Source organism: Kogia breviceps, chromosome 1 (assembly GCF_026419965.1).
Source record: "Kogia breviceps isolate mKogBre1 chromosome 1, mKogBre1 haplotype 1, whole genome shotgun sequence".
Lineage (NCBI taxonomy): Eukaryota > Metazoa > Chordata > Mammalia > Artiodactyla > Physeteridae > Kogia > Kogia breviceps.
Window position 1 is genome coordinate 163,624,908 of NC_081310.1, and position 13,971 is coordinate 163,638,878.

Consider the following 13,971-nt stretch of genomic DNA (forward strand, 5'->3'; position numbering starts at 1 on the left):
CTAGCCCAAGCCACTTCTCCCAAGGTCCCTGGACCTGGACTTGGCTACTTTGGTCTCCAGCCACCCATTTGTGGCTTCTCTGGGATTCCTCTCCTTCCAGGTGTTCTGTAGAGTCCAGTGGAATGTCCCCATAGAGCCCTTCCCTCTCTGCCTCTGAACTCATTATCCTGAGTTCAACCCAGGAGTGCTGTAAGAATTTCATTGCCCTTGTGCACACAATGTCCAAAAGGTTAGAAGTGATCAATATAATCTCTGCCCATCAGTAAAAGGGAAACTTCCTTCTGGTGTCTCTAATAACCCCTTTCCTATTTCCTTCCTGTTTGGTGTCCCTGGAAGTACCCCCTGCCCCCTGTGTCTCTCTTATTTTTCCATCTGCCCCCCTGGGTTTTCCTTGCCAACTTTCTGATCACCATGGCTGTGCCCCTTCTCTCCATCCCTCTCGGGTCCAAGAAGCCCAGCTGAAGCATCCCTGCCTGTAGCATCCCTGCCTGACGCATCCCCACCCAGGACAGGAGACAATGACCTCAGGCTGACACGTTCACAGCCTGAGCTAGCCCTGCCTCCCCATGCCCAGCTTTCTCCTACATGCCCTTGATTGCCCCAGGAACCTAGCAGGAGTGAGGATAGCTCTTGGCACCTGGCCCCACTAGTGGAGCTGCAGCTCCATCAAAAGGACTGGGGCATCCTCTCTCTAGGGGCATATGGCTGCCTGGGTAGCTTCTCTGGGTTACACAAGTGGATGTCTCAGACCCATCCTCAGATGCCCCAAGCTGGGACGTCTACAGGGCTCTGAGGTCTAGGCCAGCTTGTCTTTCTCCAGAAGGAAGGAAGCAGGAAAAGAGCAAGTCATGGAGATAATTCACTGACCCTGGCTCCACAGCCACACGGCCCTCATCCTCACACTTACATTCCTTGTAGACCTCGCCAAGAATAAACAACAGAAGGGAATGGGAAGAGCAAGCATAGGTCCCACTCTCCTCTGCTCCCCAGAACAGGAGGAAGTTTTGCTTGGAGGAGTAGGTCTGAAAGAGACCTCAACATTGCCAAACCTCACCCCGTCTTTATAGGTGGGAACAGGGCATCCCAAAGACAAAGAGAACTGTTCCACATGAGTCAGGCCAACTGGGATCCTGACTGAGGCACTCTCTGCTGCCCCTCCTGTTAGTAACCATGCCCAAGCCATCAGCCAGCTGAGCTGAAGCTCAGTGGGCAAGTGTTCAAGAAACAAGATACCTGCTAAGCCAGTCTGCTGCAGCCACAGCTCTCCCTCCCTCAGGGAACAAATAAATCTGCCCACACAATGGAGATAGCAGTTCAGAAAAACAAACTGATAGGGAGGAAAGGGGGTGAGCTATCCTCTTCTTCAGCATGTCGGGGCTCCCTTGAGGCAGGTCAATGCTGATCTCCGACTCCCAGGACCCGGAGCTGCCTGACCCAACTCCTTCACCCTGTGGGAATCCCCGCCCCAAGAGCTCGAACATCTCTAGTGACAAGAAACTTACTACTTTTCAAAATGGCCTAATCATCTTTGGACTGTCTTAACACAGCCACTATGGAGAACAGTATGGAAGTTCCTTAAAAAACTAAAAATAGAACTACCATATGACCCAGCAATCCCACTACTGGGCATATACCCTGAGAAAACCATAATTCAAAAGGACACCAACATGTACCCCAGTGTTCACTGCAGCACTATTTACAATAGCCAGGACATGGAAACAACCTAAATGTCCAATGACATATGAATGGATAAAGAAGTTGCAGTGCATATATACAATGGAATATTACTCAGCCATAAAAAAAGAATGAAATTGGGTCATCTGTAGAGATGTGGATGGACCTAGAGTCAGTCATACAGAGTGAAGTAAGCCAGAAAGAGAAAAACAAATATTATGTGTTAATGCATATATGTGGAATCTAGGAAAAGGGTACAGATGAACTTACTTGCAGGGCAGGAATAGAGACGTAGACGTAGAGAACAGACATGGTGGGGGAAGAGGCGGGTGAGATGAATTGGGAGATTAGGTTTGACATAAATACACTGCCATGTGTAAAACAGATAGCTAGTGGGAACCTGCTGTACAGCACAGATAGATCAGCTCGGTGCTCTGTGAAGACCTAGAGGGGTGGGATGGGGGGCGTGGTGCGAGGAGGGAGGTCCAAGAGGGAGAAGATATAAATACAAATAGCTGATTCACTTCATTGTACAGCAGAAACTAACACAACATTGTAAAGCAATTATACTCCAATTTTTAAAAAAGACAGTCACCGAACTGAAAACTGCCTGCCTGTGACCTTCCCCATGGGTCTCCGGTCTGCTCTCTGGGGCGACATAGGCTCCCAGTACCCACTGGGAATTGGGGGTCAGATCCTCCCAGGTCCGATTTCTTCCAGGATGGACATGTCTAGCTGCCCTTGGGTGCTCTCCTCTCAGTCTCTCCCACCCTGTGGGCACTGCCTCCACACCCACCAGATTGGTTAGCACTCGGTGTGTGCATGAGCCCCAGAGAGTGTCAAGGACAGCAAATCTGTGTAATCAAATCTAAAGGGTTAGGAATGCCTGCCAAGAAGAACCAACAAAAACTGAGATGAGGCAGCATCTCTGAAATAACCATAAAAATCAGTGGGAAAAAAATGGACTCAGTTTACACAAGCTCTTTGGAGATTCAACTATGAGGTTGAGCAGAGAACCATGGGGAGCCTGGAGGAAGGGGATCTATAATAATGCCCCGGGCTTCCCTGGTGGCGCAGTGGTTGAGAATCCGCCTGCCGATGCAGGAGACACGGGTTCGTGCCCTGGTCCGGGAAGATCCCACATGCCGCGGAGCAACTAAGCCCGTGAGCCATGGCCGCTGAGCCTGTGCGTCCGGAGCCTGTGCTCCGCAACGGGAGAGGCCACAACAGTGAGAGGCCCGCATACCGCAAAAAAAAAAAAAATAATGCCCCAAGAAGCAGAGAAATGATTTCCCCCAACTCTAGTGACAAATAGGTTCCTTCATCCTCCATCTTCCCTTTCAGAAACAAGTGTACTACTACACACGTGTATGAGAACATATGTTAATGCACAACACACAGAAGCAACCCCTGGCTCAACAGAAGGAGGCCTAGAAACTTCAGGTGAGATTGACATGGGTCACCACGACTCTTCTGGCCACCACATATTGGCTGGGAAATATGGTGGGCCTTGCCCAATATCACACAACTTTCTAGTCCAAGTTTTTCAGTTCCAAAGCCTGTGTATGCTCTGCCCACAACACCTCCCTGTCTTCAGCACCGAAGATGAACTCCAGCACCAGGAATAATGAGATTGGAGGGGAGTACAGGGAAGTATCTGAACACCCAGGAAGACAGAAGGGCAGGGGCCCAAGAAGCACCCAAGAGTCCTGGGGGATTCAGAGATCAGTCACTCTGTGTGAGTGGCTTTACTGCCCTGAGTTGGGTCCCCCAGGGATTCATTCACACATTCAACAAATGGTCATGGAGCACCCACTCTCAATGCCAGGCATGGTGCTTGTTCCTGGGGACACAGTGTGAACAGGACAAAGCCATGCCCTCCCAAACTTACATTCCAAGTGGGGGAAAAGGAAATAAACAAGAATCCAATACATCAGTCATACAATTTCAGGTAGTGATAACTCGAGGAAGGAAAATGAAGCAGAATAAGGATCAGGGCTGCTACTACAGACAGGAGGTTGGGAGGATCAGGGAAGCCCCCTCTCTTTTTTTTTTTTTTTTTGCTGTTTATACAATGAATTTTATTTTTTATTTTATTTTTTTAACATCTTTATTGGAGTATAATTGCTTTACGATGGTGTGTTAGTTTCTGCTTTATAACAAAGTGAATCAGCTATACATATACATACATCCCCATATCCCCTCCCTCTTGCGGCTACCTCCCACCCTCCCTATCCCACCCCTCTAGGTGGTCACAACAACCAAGCTGATCTCCATATGCTATGCAGCTGCTTCCCACTAGCTATTTTACATTTGGTAGTATATATAAGGAAGCCCTCTCTTAGGTGATATTTGAGCAGAGATTGGCAGAAACACCTTCTAGAAAACCCCATAGTGTTGGCCACTATCTGCTCCTCAAAAAATTCTGTTTCCTCAACTGTCCGCTCCACCCCTCTGCTCCTTGCACCCGGCAAATCAGTCTTGCTCTACTTCACAGAGAAAATAGAAGCTATCAGACAGGAGATCCCTTAAAGTCAGCCACCAGACCTGAAGAACCACCTGCCTCCTCCCAGCCTCCCCCACCTTCCCTCCTGTTCCAGTAGAGGAGGTGTCCAGGGCTTGTCCAAGGCCAATCCCTTTCGATTCCAACCCTCGTGTCAGGTACCTCACCCATCAATTAGCACCTCTCTCTCCTAACACAGACTCCACCCTCTCTACCAGCTCCTTCCGATCTGCAACGGTCATGAAGAGCCTAGGGGTAAGATGGGAATAAAGACACAGACCTACTAGAGAATGGACTTGAGGATACAGGGAGGGGGGAAAGGTAAGCTGTGACGAAGTGAGAGAGTGGCATGGACATATATACACTACCAAACGTAGAATAGATAGCTAGTGGGAAGCAGCCGCATAGCACAGGGAGATCAGCTAGGTGGTTTGTGACCACCTAGAGGGGTGGGATAGGGAGGGTGGGAGGGAGGGAGACCCAAGAGGGAAGAGATATGGGAACATATATATATGTATAACTGATTCACTTTGTTGTAAAGCAGAAACTAACACACCATTGTAAAGCAATTATACTCCAATAAAGATGTTTAAAAAAAAAGAAAAAAAAAGAAATTGCAACACAAATATGTTGAATGGCAATACAGAGGCAAATAACAAGAGATCCAGCTAATTGTGTTGAAATAATTGCCCCTGGAGAGGACGGAATAGGAGAAGGGTTTCCCGGGGTTGGCAGTTCTTCACAACAGGCTTCATAGAACTGTTTGACTCTTAAGCCAGGTCTGTATATTGGGCTGGCCAAAAAGTTCATTCGGGTTTTCCATGATGTCTTCCAGGCAGACCCGAACAAACTTTTTGGCCAACCCAATATAACTCTGTAAAAATGACAACTACATTTAAAAAATAAATATCGTGTTAATTTACAAAATTCTATCATCACAAATTCCCAACCAAATATTTTCAGGTACTTTAATTGATGTGGTAATCCAACATCACTTTAATTGATGTGGTAATCCAACATCAGTTTACTTTTTTGTATTATTAATAATACTAATTTGGCTTATGAAATACTGGTTAACTTTTTAAAAATTTGGAAACATTTTCTGAATGATACTGCAAATATCAAATGCAACATACATGTTAATGAATGTGAATGAAGAGCACTTTACCATCTGATCCTGCAGGTCCTGGCAGCCCTGGCGCTCCAGGCAACCCAGGTGGTCCCTGGTTCCCTGGTTTTCCTGGAGCAGAATCAGCTCTCCCAGGAATACCAGCTGCCCCTGGAAACCCTGGATGACCAGAAAACCCTCGTGGCCCAAGGGGTCCCGTAATGCCTGCAAGAGAAATCAAGAATGAAAACCACATATCCTCTCAGATTAAATTTTTCTATAGAAGAAATCAAAATCAGTACATTCTTCTTAGGCTGTGGAATTTTTTTTAAGGAAAAAAGTGTAGTTAAAAAATAACTGAAGATCGCAGCCAATAAAATGTCTCACCTCTTTTGAAACAAGCACACAAGAGGTAACAAAGTTGTGGGGAATCAGATTTTCTTACCTTTTCTCCATTCTTTAGGGTTATTGGAAAAGAAATATATTATTTAATTTAAATTATTTTAAAATCTTTCTACCTAAATAACTTGATAAAAATAACCTGAATAAACATATTAGCACATATAGTGAACTAAAGTATGCACTCACAAAAAGACAAATACTGTGTGATACCACTTACATGTGGAATCTAAAAAATACAACAAACTACTGAATATAACAAGAAAGAAGCAGATTCACAGATACAGAGAACAAACTAGTGATTACCAGTGGGGAAAGGGAAGGAGGGAGGGGCAATGTGGGGGTAGGGGATTAAGAGGTACAAACCATTACGTATAAAATAAGCTACAAGGATATATTGTACACCACAGGGAATATGGTCAATATTTTATAATACCTATAAATGGAGCATAACCTTTAAAAATTGTGAATCGCTATATTGTACACCTGTAACATAATACTGTACATCAACTATTCTTTAATAAAAATTGTTTTTAGAAAACCACTGTGTAAGACGTTTACTTCCCAGGACTCTTCTGTCTCTATGCACTGCTCTCCCCATCCCCTTCCCAGCACCCACCCGGGCAGCTAGGCCTGCAATTCTTTGCAATCAGAGTGAAATTCTTGATCTGGGGATTCAAAAGCCAAGGCCTGGAGTTGCAAAAACCCAGGCTTTCTAACTTCAAAAGCCTAAGCCCTGAAGGATTTGGAGCATAAGCTCTGTAACATACATAGTAGATTTAAAGGAATACATGAACAATCAGCGCCACCCTCCCGCAGCTGAGACTGGAACCGAACTGAAGTGGGCAGCAGGGACAGAGAAAGAGCCAGGGGTGAGGAAGAGATGAGACTCTGATGAGTCCTTGAGAAAGTCCTCATGTTACCCATGTGGGAACTCAGAGAGCAAAAAGGGACACACGCCCTCCCGGAGTAAAGTCCAGGAAAGCAGCACAGCCGAGGTGGCTCTGGAAATGTGGTGAGGAAGGGGCTGCATGGTGCTTCTAGGCTGATGGGTCTTAACAGTCTCACAGCATGGGAGCGGATGAGTGTTCTGTGCACCCAGGTGGGATTCAGGGGCGGCTGAGAGGGAGATGGACCTGGAGAGACCTTGAGGTTGGACACAAGGGAAGACCCGGTGGCCACCTTTGCTAATTGACAATAACAGTGAGGCAGAACTACACTCAGGGCACACCTCCCAAGAACAGACAGCACATCGGGGCTTCCCTGGTGGCGCAGTGGTTGAGAGTTAGCTTGCCAACACGGGGGACGTGGGTTCGTGCCCCGGTCCGGGAAGATCCCACATGCCGCGGAGCGGCTGGGCCCGTGAGCCATGGCCGCTGAGCCTGCGCGTCTGGAGCCTGTGCTCCGCAACGGGAGAGGCCACAACAGTGAGAGGCCCGCGTATGCAAAAAAAAAAAAAAAAAAAAAAGAACAGACAGCACACCCCAGCTGCACTAGTCTTGCAGTGACTCCCAGAATGTGACACACACCTGGCAGAGGAGTGAGGATACCCAGAGGTGACTGAGATATGTTTCTGCCACCTGTAGGAAGGGCACTGGGAAAAGAAAATAAGTTTACATGGAGAGAAATAATCTTTCATTTCTTGCAGCCTTATGTTTATGAACTAAGACTGTAACGGTTGGATGGCTCTGCCTGTGAAAACAAGAATTAATGCAGCTACAGAGGGAGAGGAGGATTGAAGGTGGAGGGAGAAAGAGAGGCCCAAGATGATGGCAGAAACCTTGACCCAAGGATGGACAGGACCAGCAAAAGTCCCCTGTGGAAGGGAATGCCTGTGAATTTTCCCTAAAGGGAGTTTAATACTCAGATTCAAGTTCTCATTTGTCCTGGTCTTTGCTGCAGCTCCCCTCTGTGGCCACAAACTTTCAATATCATCCACTGCACATACTAGTTTTGCATGAGTAATGCTTTGCAAGGATGAAGGAGGAGGAGCAATGGTGTGTGTGGACCCAAGCAGCAAAGAAAGAGGATAGCACTGCCAGGACATCGCGTGGTGGCAGTCAGACAGTGGCTGGGGCTGGGGTCCTCTCAAAGGCTTCCTCACTCACCACTCACATGTCACCTGGGACCTCAGCTAAGACTGTTGGCCTGAACACCTGCACATGGCCTCTCCATGTGGCCTGGGCTTCCTCACAGCATGGCGGCTGGGTTCCAAAAGCAAGCATCCAGAAAGAGAGCCTGACAGAAGCTCTATCATCTTGTATAATGTAGCCTCAGGAATCAAGCAGCATCACCTTCGCCTCTTTCTGGTTGTTTTGTTTTGTTTTGTTTGGCCATGCCACATGGCATGTGGGATCTTAGTTCCCCAACCAGGGATCAAACCCACACCCCCTGCAGTGTCAGCACAGAGTCCTAACCTTTGGACCGCTAGGGAATTCCCTTGCCTCTTTCTGTTTATGAGAAGCAGATCACTGAGGCCAACCCATAGTCAAGGGAAAGGGGATTAGATGTCACTTCTTGATAGGAAGAATTTGTAGACAAGTTTAAGATCACCACAAAGACCAAGAACTCACCAGGAGAAACACAAGCCCCTGAGAATCCCTGAAAATATTGATTGTGAGGGTTAAGCTAATCTTCCACCATGAATGGAAATGCATCCCAGATGATTCTATTTGAGTGGCAAAGGGCAGTGTGACCTCAGAGGCTAGAGGACTTTGGGAAACCCAGGGAATTGCTACCAGTTTGCCTGTCTGACACCCCCCAGTAGGCAGCAAACTCACTACCCTCTGCCTTGGACTTTGGACTGCGCTGGTGAATGAGTAACCCGGAGCAAGTGAAACTGTTCAGGGCTTGTTTCCATAATATGCACATGGTTGCTTAAAATTTGACAAATGTGTAAAATTTGTAGCGCTCACTACAAGCATTGCTACAAGAGAGGGTACAACAATTTGCAGACTTGAGAATGAGTATCTGGAATTGACTTTGGGACTGACCAGGACTCTGCTGGACACACCCAGAGGTGGGTGATGGTTCCTCCAGTGATCAAAACTCACAGACTAAACCAGACAGTTAAAATCAGCATAGATGGATTGAAAAGTGAATCTCTCCACAACATGGTTAGTGTCTAATAGTAAAGCACATCAGAACTTACGTATTGCAAACATGTCTGTGAGTGGGAGAGGACAAGACAAGGGCAGAAAATTGAATCAGGTTCTGCTAAAAGGCAGGCTCCTGCTGGCTCCAGGTGCCTCTGAGGACCTTCCCTCAGGGAAGATGTTGGGGTTCCTGACATTAAATCATTCATCCCCTTCCCTGCAAAAAAGTGCCAAAGAGGAGGAGTGACTTCTCCTTGCCCCTTCACCGAGAAGATGGAAGCCCTAGAACATCAAGGGATGGCTCACCCTCTCCACCTCCGCTGTCTCCTATCTCCAACCCCACCTGCTCCCTCTCTCCTGACAATTGACAAAAGAGGGTGAGTAAAGCCAGGAGGCAACAGGGGATGCCAGGAGCTGCACACTTTATAGACTCTTGGCAGACTTTTGGAGAGGGAAGTGGTTGGGAGAGAAGGAAGGAGGGAATGTGCCTCAAGGCTTATGCCAAGGCAGAACTCCAAGGCAGGATCTCCCTCTGGTCATGGCGGGATATGGTGGGGGATGCTTACTCATTGTGGAAGGGTGTCCAGAGGAAGGGGGAGCCTGACCAGCAGGGACATTGAAGCCAGCTCTTTCTTCATACAACTTTTCCCAGTTTTCCCATAACTTCAGAGGAGATTGGAGCCGCAGGAGCCTGAAGCCACAGGCCTGAGCAGTAAAGCCATCATGCTTTCAACAGACACTCACTAAGCTACTACTATGTACTGGGCCCCATACTGAGGGCTGGGGATACAGAGCTATCTCTGACATGGAGGAACTCACAGAGGAGTGGGAGAGGAAAACACAGAATGAATTAGGGCAGTGAAGTGCTTCCCATTACTGGAACCCCAGGGAAGGGAGTGGAGGAGGAATTTGTTCCAGCTGGGGTGGAAAGAGAGGTCATGGAAGCATGCCCAGAAGAGAGTCACTAGAATTGAGTCTGGAAAGATAATCAAGCCTTCCCTAGCAGAGGAACTAATGTGGATGTCCAAGGCCACAGAGGCAGGGGACAGCCAGCCAGTTGTTGAGTAATGCCAGAGCACTGGCCATGAGGATGGGGCAGACTAAGGGAAGAGGCTGGAGAGGCAGGCCAGACCCAGATCACACCAAGCCTTGCAGGCCAGGCTGAGGAGCTGGGGCTTTACTCTAGAGGCCATGGGGAGGGCTGAAAGATTTGAAGGGAACTAAGGCATTAGCCACTCTGGCTAATGTGGGGATTAATGTGGAGAGGTGGAAAGGCCTAGAGGGTAGGAGAACAGTGAGGAGGGCTGACAAGAGAGGGTGGAGGCTTATACTAGGGCAGTGGCCACTGAGGATCACCTGGGTGTAAGACTAGCAGCAGCAAGACCACAGGTCAGAGGTCAGCAGTCCAGTCCAGTCCAGTGTCCCAGACTCTAGCCCCAAGCTCCTGTTTCCTGTCCCAGCTTTGGATGGAAAAGAAGCATTGGAGGCAGCTTCAGAAAGAAAGAAGAAAAAGACATTATGGGAGACTTTGGGCAGTGACAGAATCAGGAGGTAGAAGGCAGGGAGCAGGATGATTTCCTCCTCAAACTGGAGATCTGCACTCAGCTCTGTGTGGTGTCAACCCCAAGAAGTAGGATGGCTTGGAGGAGTAGGGTGTCTGGGAGGGAAGAGGACCCTGCCTTGACTTCATCCAACAAGTTTGTTCAACAGACATTTGTCCTGAACTTGCTAAGGGAGACACACCAATCCTTTGGAACCAGCAGACCTGATTCACATCCCAGGTATACCATTTACCAGTTCCACGGCCACAGGAAAGTGACTTAATTTCTGAGCCAGTTTCCCCATCCGGAAAATGAAGACTGTCCTCCCTTCCACGTGCAGTTGCTTTAAAGATTAAAAATAATATATATGATAATAATTGTGGCACATAGTAGGCGTTCAGTAAGCAGCAGTCATTATTACTTGCCTAGAACTCTGCGGAGACTCTGACCATGGAAAGGGAGGGTGAACCCAAAGCAGTCCTGGGCTTTAGAAAGTTCTGTATTTCAGTGCTTCCCTCTGCTGGCCAAAAGGAGCAGACACCACCGGGGAAAGAATCACGGGAGGCTAAAACCGGACAGAGGCTCCCTATCTCCCCAACCACAGTAGGAATCTCCCTACACTGAGCATTCCCCAGTGGGAGGGCACCAGCCTCCACCCAGATGTGGATCCCTCCAGAGGCAGCAGATGTGAAGCAGCATATAGACTGCCAGCCACTTAACCAGCAGTGTGAAACTGGATGTATCGCTCACCTCTCGGCACCTCTGTTTCCTTGGCTATAAAATGGGTGACGATCCCTACCATGTTTCACAGAATTGTCGTGACTTTGGGGAAAAGAGATTATGCCTGGATAATGTCTGTGGACAGACATGATCTGAGCTACCCCACAAATGTTAATGATCAAGCATTTTCTGATGTCCCTTCCCCAATGTGCTAGGTGCTAGGGACCACAGGAAGATATAAGAAGTGGGCCCTGCCCTTGAGGAGCTCCAATCTGGTGGGAGAGGCAGCCATGCTTCAGGCAGGTATTGATGGCATGGGATGAGGACTGTGCATGACTGGAGGAGTCAAGGAAAGACCTGCTGTTGTGCCAGCCTGTCCCAAGGACCCAGTTGTTCAGCCCTAAAACAACAGAGGATAGAGCCAAGCCCAGGATGACCTACAGGTCTCCAATCACAGCATCTCTTGGCATAATCCTTTCTGCTCCTCAATCCCCTCTCCCCCAAAGCAGTGAACAGGGAAATGTGGTAGGAGGTCAACAGAGTCAACCAGCCAAAGCCACAGCTGTCTCTGAGTATAAGCCCACCCTGTATTCAGGTAAGGCTCTCAAGACCTTGCCACACATTGTAATACCTTCTCACTGGAATTCCTGGACCAACTCCTGAAGGAGTTGCCCTCACCTTCAAAGCTTTGTTTTAACTTCACCCCACTAATCTTGTTAGACTCCACAGGTGGGTTTCCACCAGAGAAATTTATCCTGGTTCCCACAACCTATAGAAATTTCTTAGGATATGGATATTGACAAAGACTCACAGGGACAGAAAGAAGTTAAGACAACAGACACGGACCAACTGGCAGGGAAACACACATATTTGGTCCTTCCTTAGAATTTAGGTTCAGAAGAGAAAAGTTTTTGGATGACAGGGAAGCACTGGGGCTGACAGAGCACAAAGGAGAGACTTCAACCCTAATAAATGAAAAAGACATTCAGGCATAAATGACTGGAAAGGGAGAAATAAAGCTGTCATTAAACACAGATAATATGATTGTCCACATAAAATGAAACAAAACAAAAAAATCCACAAATTATTAGAATTATTAGGAGAGCAAGGCAATTGGACATAAAGGCAATATACAAAGGTCATTGCATTTCTATACACCAGCAACCAACAATTGTCATAGAAAACAATATTTAAAAGATTCCAACTATAATAGCAACAAAATTATAAAGTACTTAGGCATAATAGTAACGAAAAGTTGTGTAAGATCTACATGTAAATAATTATAATAAATTACTGAGAGATACTTCCTCAGCCAAATGATCAAATCAAACTTCACCAATAATTACACAGTTGACACTGTACCCTCAAATGTGATACACTGAGTTGGACATCTAAGTGTTATAGTATTCCTGCCAAAAATGTTTAACCTGAATTATAACCTTGAGGAAACAATCATACAACACTTCCTGGAGGGAGTGTATATTTGACAAACATTTTGAATCTAAATTGAAGGACATTTTTGCAAAACAACTGGTCTGTACTTTCAAAAATATCACAAAAGACAAAAATTCACACAGGTTAATGACAGGTGGGAAACTGTTCTAGATTAAAGGAGAAAAAAGACAAAGCAATTAAATATGGTGTGACATCTTTGATTTGATCCTGATGTGTTTTTTTTTTTTTTTTTTTTTTTTTTTTTTTCTATATGCGGGCCTCTCACTGTTGTGGCCTCTGCCTTTGCGGAGCGCAGGCTCCAGATGTGCAGGCTCAGCGGCCATAGCTCACGGGCCCAGCCTCTCCGCGGCATGTGGGATCTTCCCAGACCGGGGCACGAACCCGTGTCCCCTGCATCGGCAGGCGGATTCTCAACCACTGCGCCACCAGGGAAGCCCAGATCCTGATGTTTTTTAAATCAGCTATGAAGGACATTAAAGGAACAATTGAAGAATTTTTATTAAGAACTTTATATTTGAAAATAATAATGCATCAGTGTCAAATTTCCTGAATATGATCATTACACTGTGCTCATGCAGAAGAACATCTATGTACTTGGGAGTTATATGCAGAAATATTTGGGAGTACAATTTCATAATTTGAGAGTAAGTTACCCTCAAATTGTTCAGAACAAAAGAATACATTAATACTTATATAAATATAGAGAGCTAAAGCAAATATTGCAAGGGTGTGCAGGTATTGATTTACTACTCTTGTGGATATATATAGTCCTGATTATTGTTCCCAAATTAAAAGCTGGGGGAAAAAACCTTACTGAAAGATATGAAAGATCTAAATAAATAGAGATATATCTATCCCATGTCTCCAAATAGAAATATTTAATATGGTTAATTTTAGATTCAATTCAATCTCAATCAAAATCTCCATAGAGCTTTTTTAAAATTCAACCTAACAAACTGATTGAAAATTAATATGGACGAGGAAAAGGCCAAGAATATCCTAGATATTTCTGAAGAAGAAAAGGGAGGAAAGACTTGCCCTACCAGTTATCAGAATATATTATGAAATCACGGTAATTAAGACAGTGTGATGATAGAAACTGGCCAATATGAATTAGAGTAGACAATCCCCAAACAGACCTATCATGTAATATGACAGAAATGAAAAACGTGAAACTGGATCCATATTTTACCCTATACACAAAAAGTCCGTTCAAGATGAACTAAGGACCAAAATGGAAAATATAAAACTTTGAAGCATTTAGTACAAAATACTGGTTAATATCTTTATAACTTTGACCTGGGAAATAATTTCTTAAACAATTTACAATAAAAGAGCTAATCATAAAAGAAAAAGAATAACGAACTATATTAAAATAATTACTTCTGTCCATTAAAAGACATTTTAAAGAAAGATAAGCAATAATTTACAAACTGGAAAAAATACAATGGTAACAGAAAATGAACAAAAGACTTA

General features: G+C 45.8%; 1 protein-coding gene across 1 annotated transcript in view; it reads right to left on the reverse strand.

Annotated features, from left to right (window-relative positions):
* CYP4B1 (cytochrome P450 family 4 subfamily B member 1) overlaps window positions 1-13,971 on the reverse strand; it is a 39,868-nt gene that overhangs the window by 8,410 nt on the left and 17,487 nt on the right. The window contains 2 exon segments of the mRNA XM_059079207.1: window positions 868-1,022; window positions 5,346-5,510. Coding sequence (XP_058935190.1) covers window positions 868-1,022; window positions 5,346-5,510 — 320 coding nt within the window.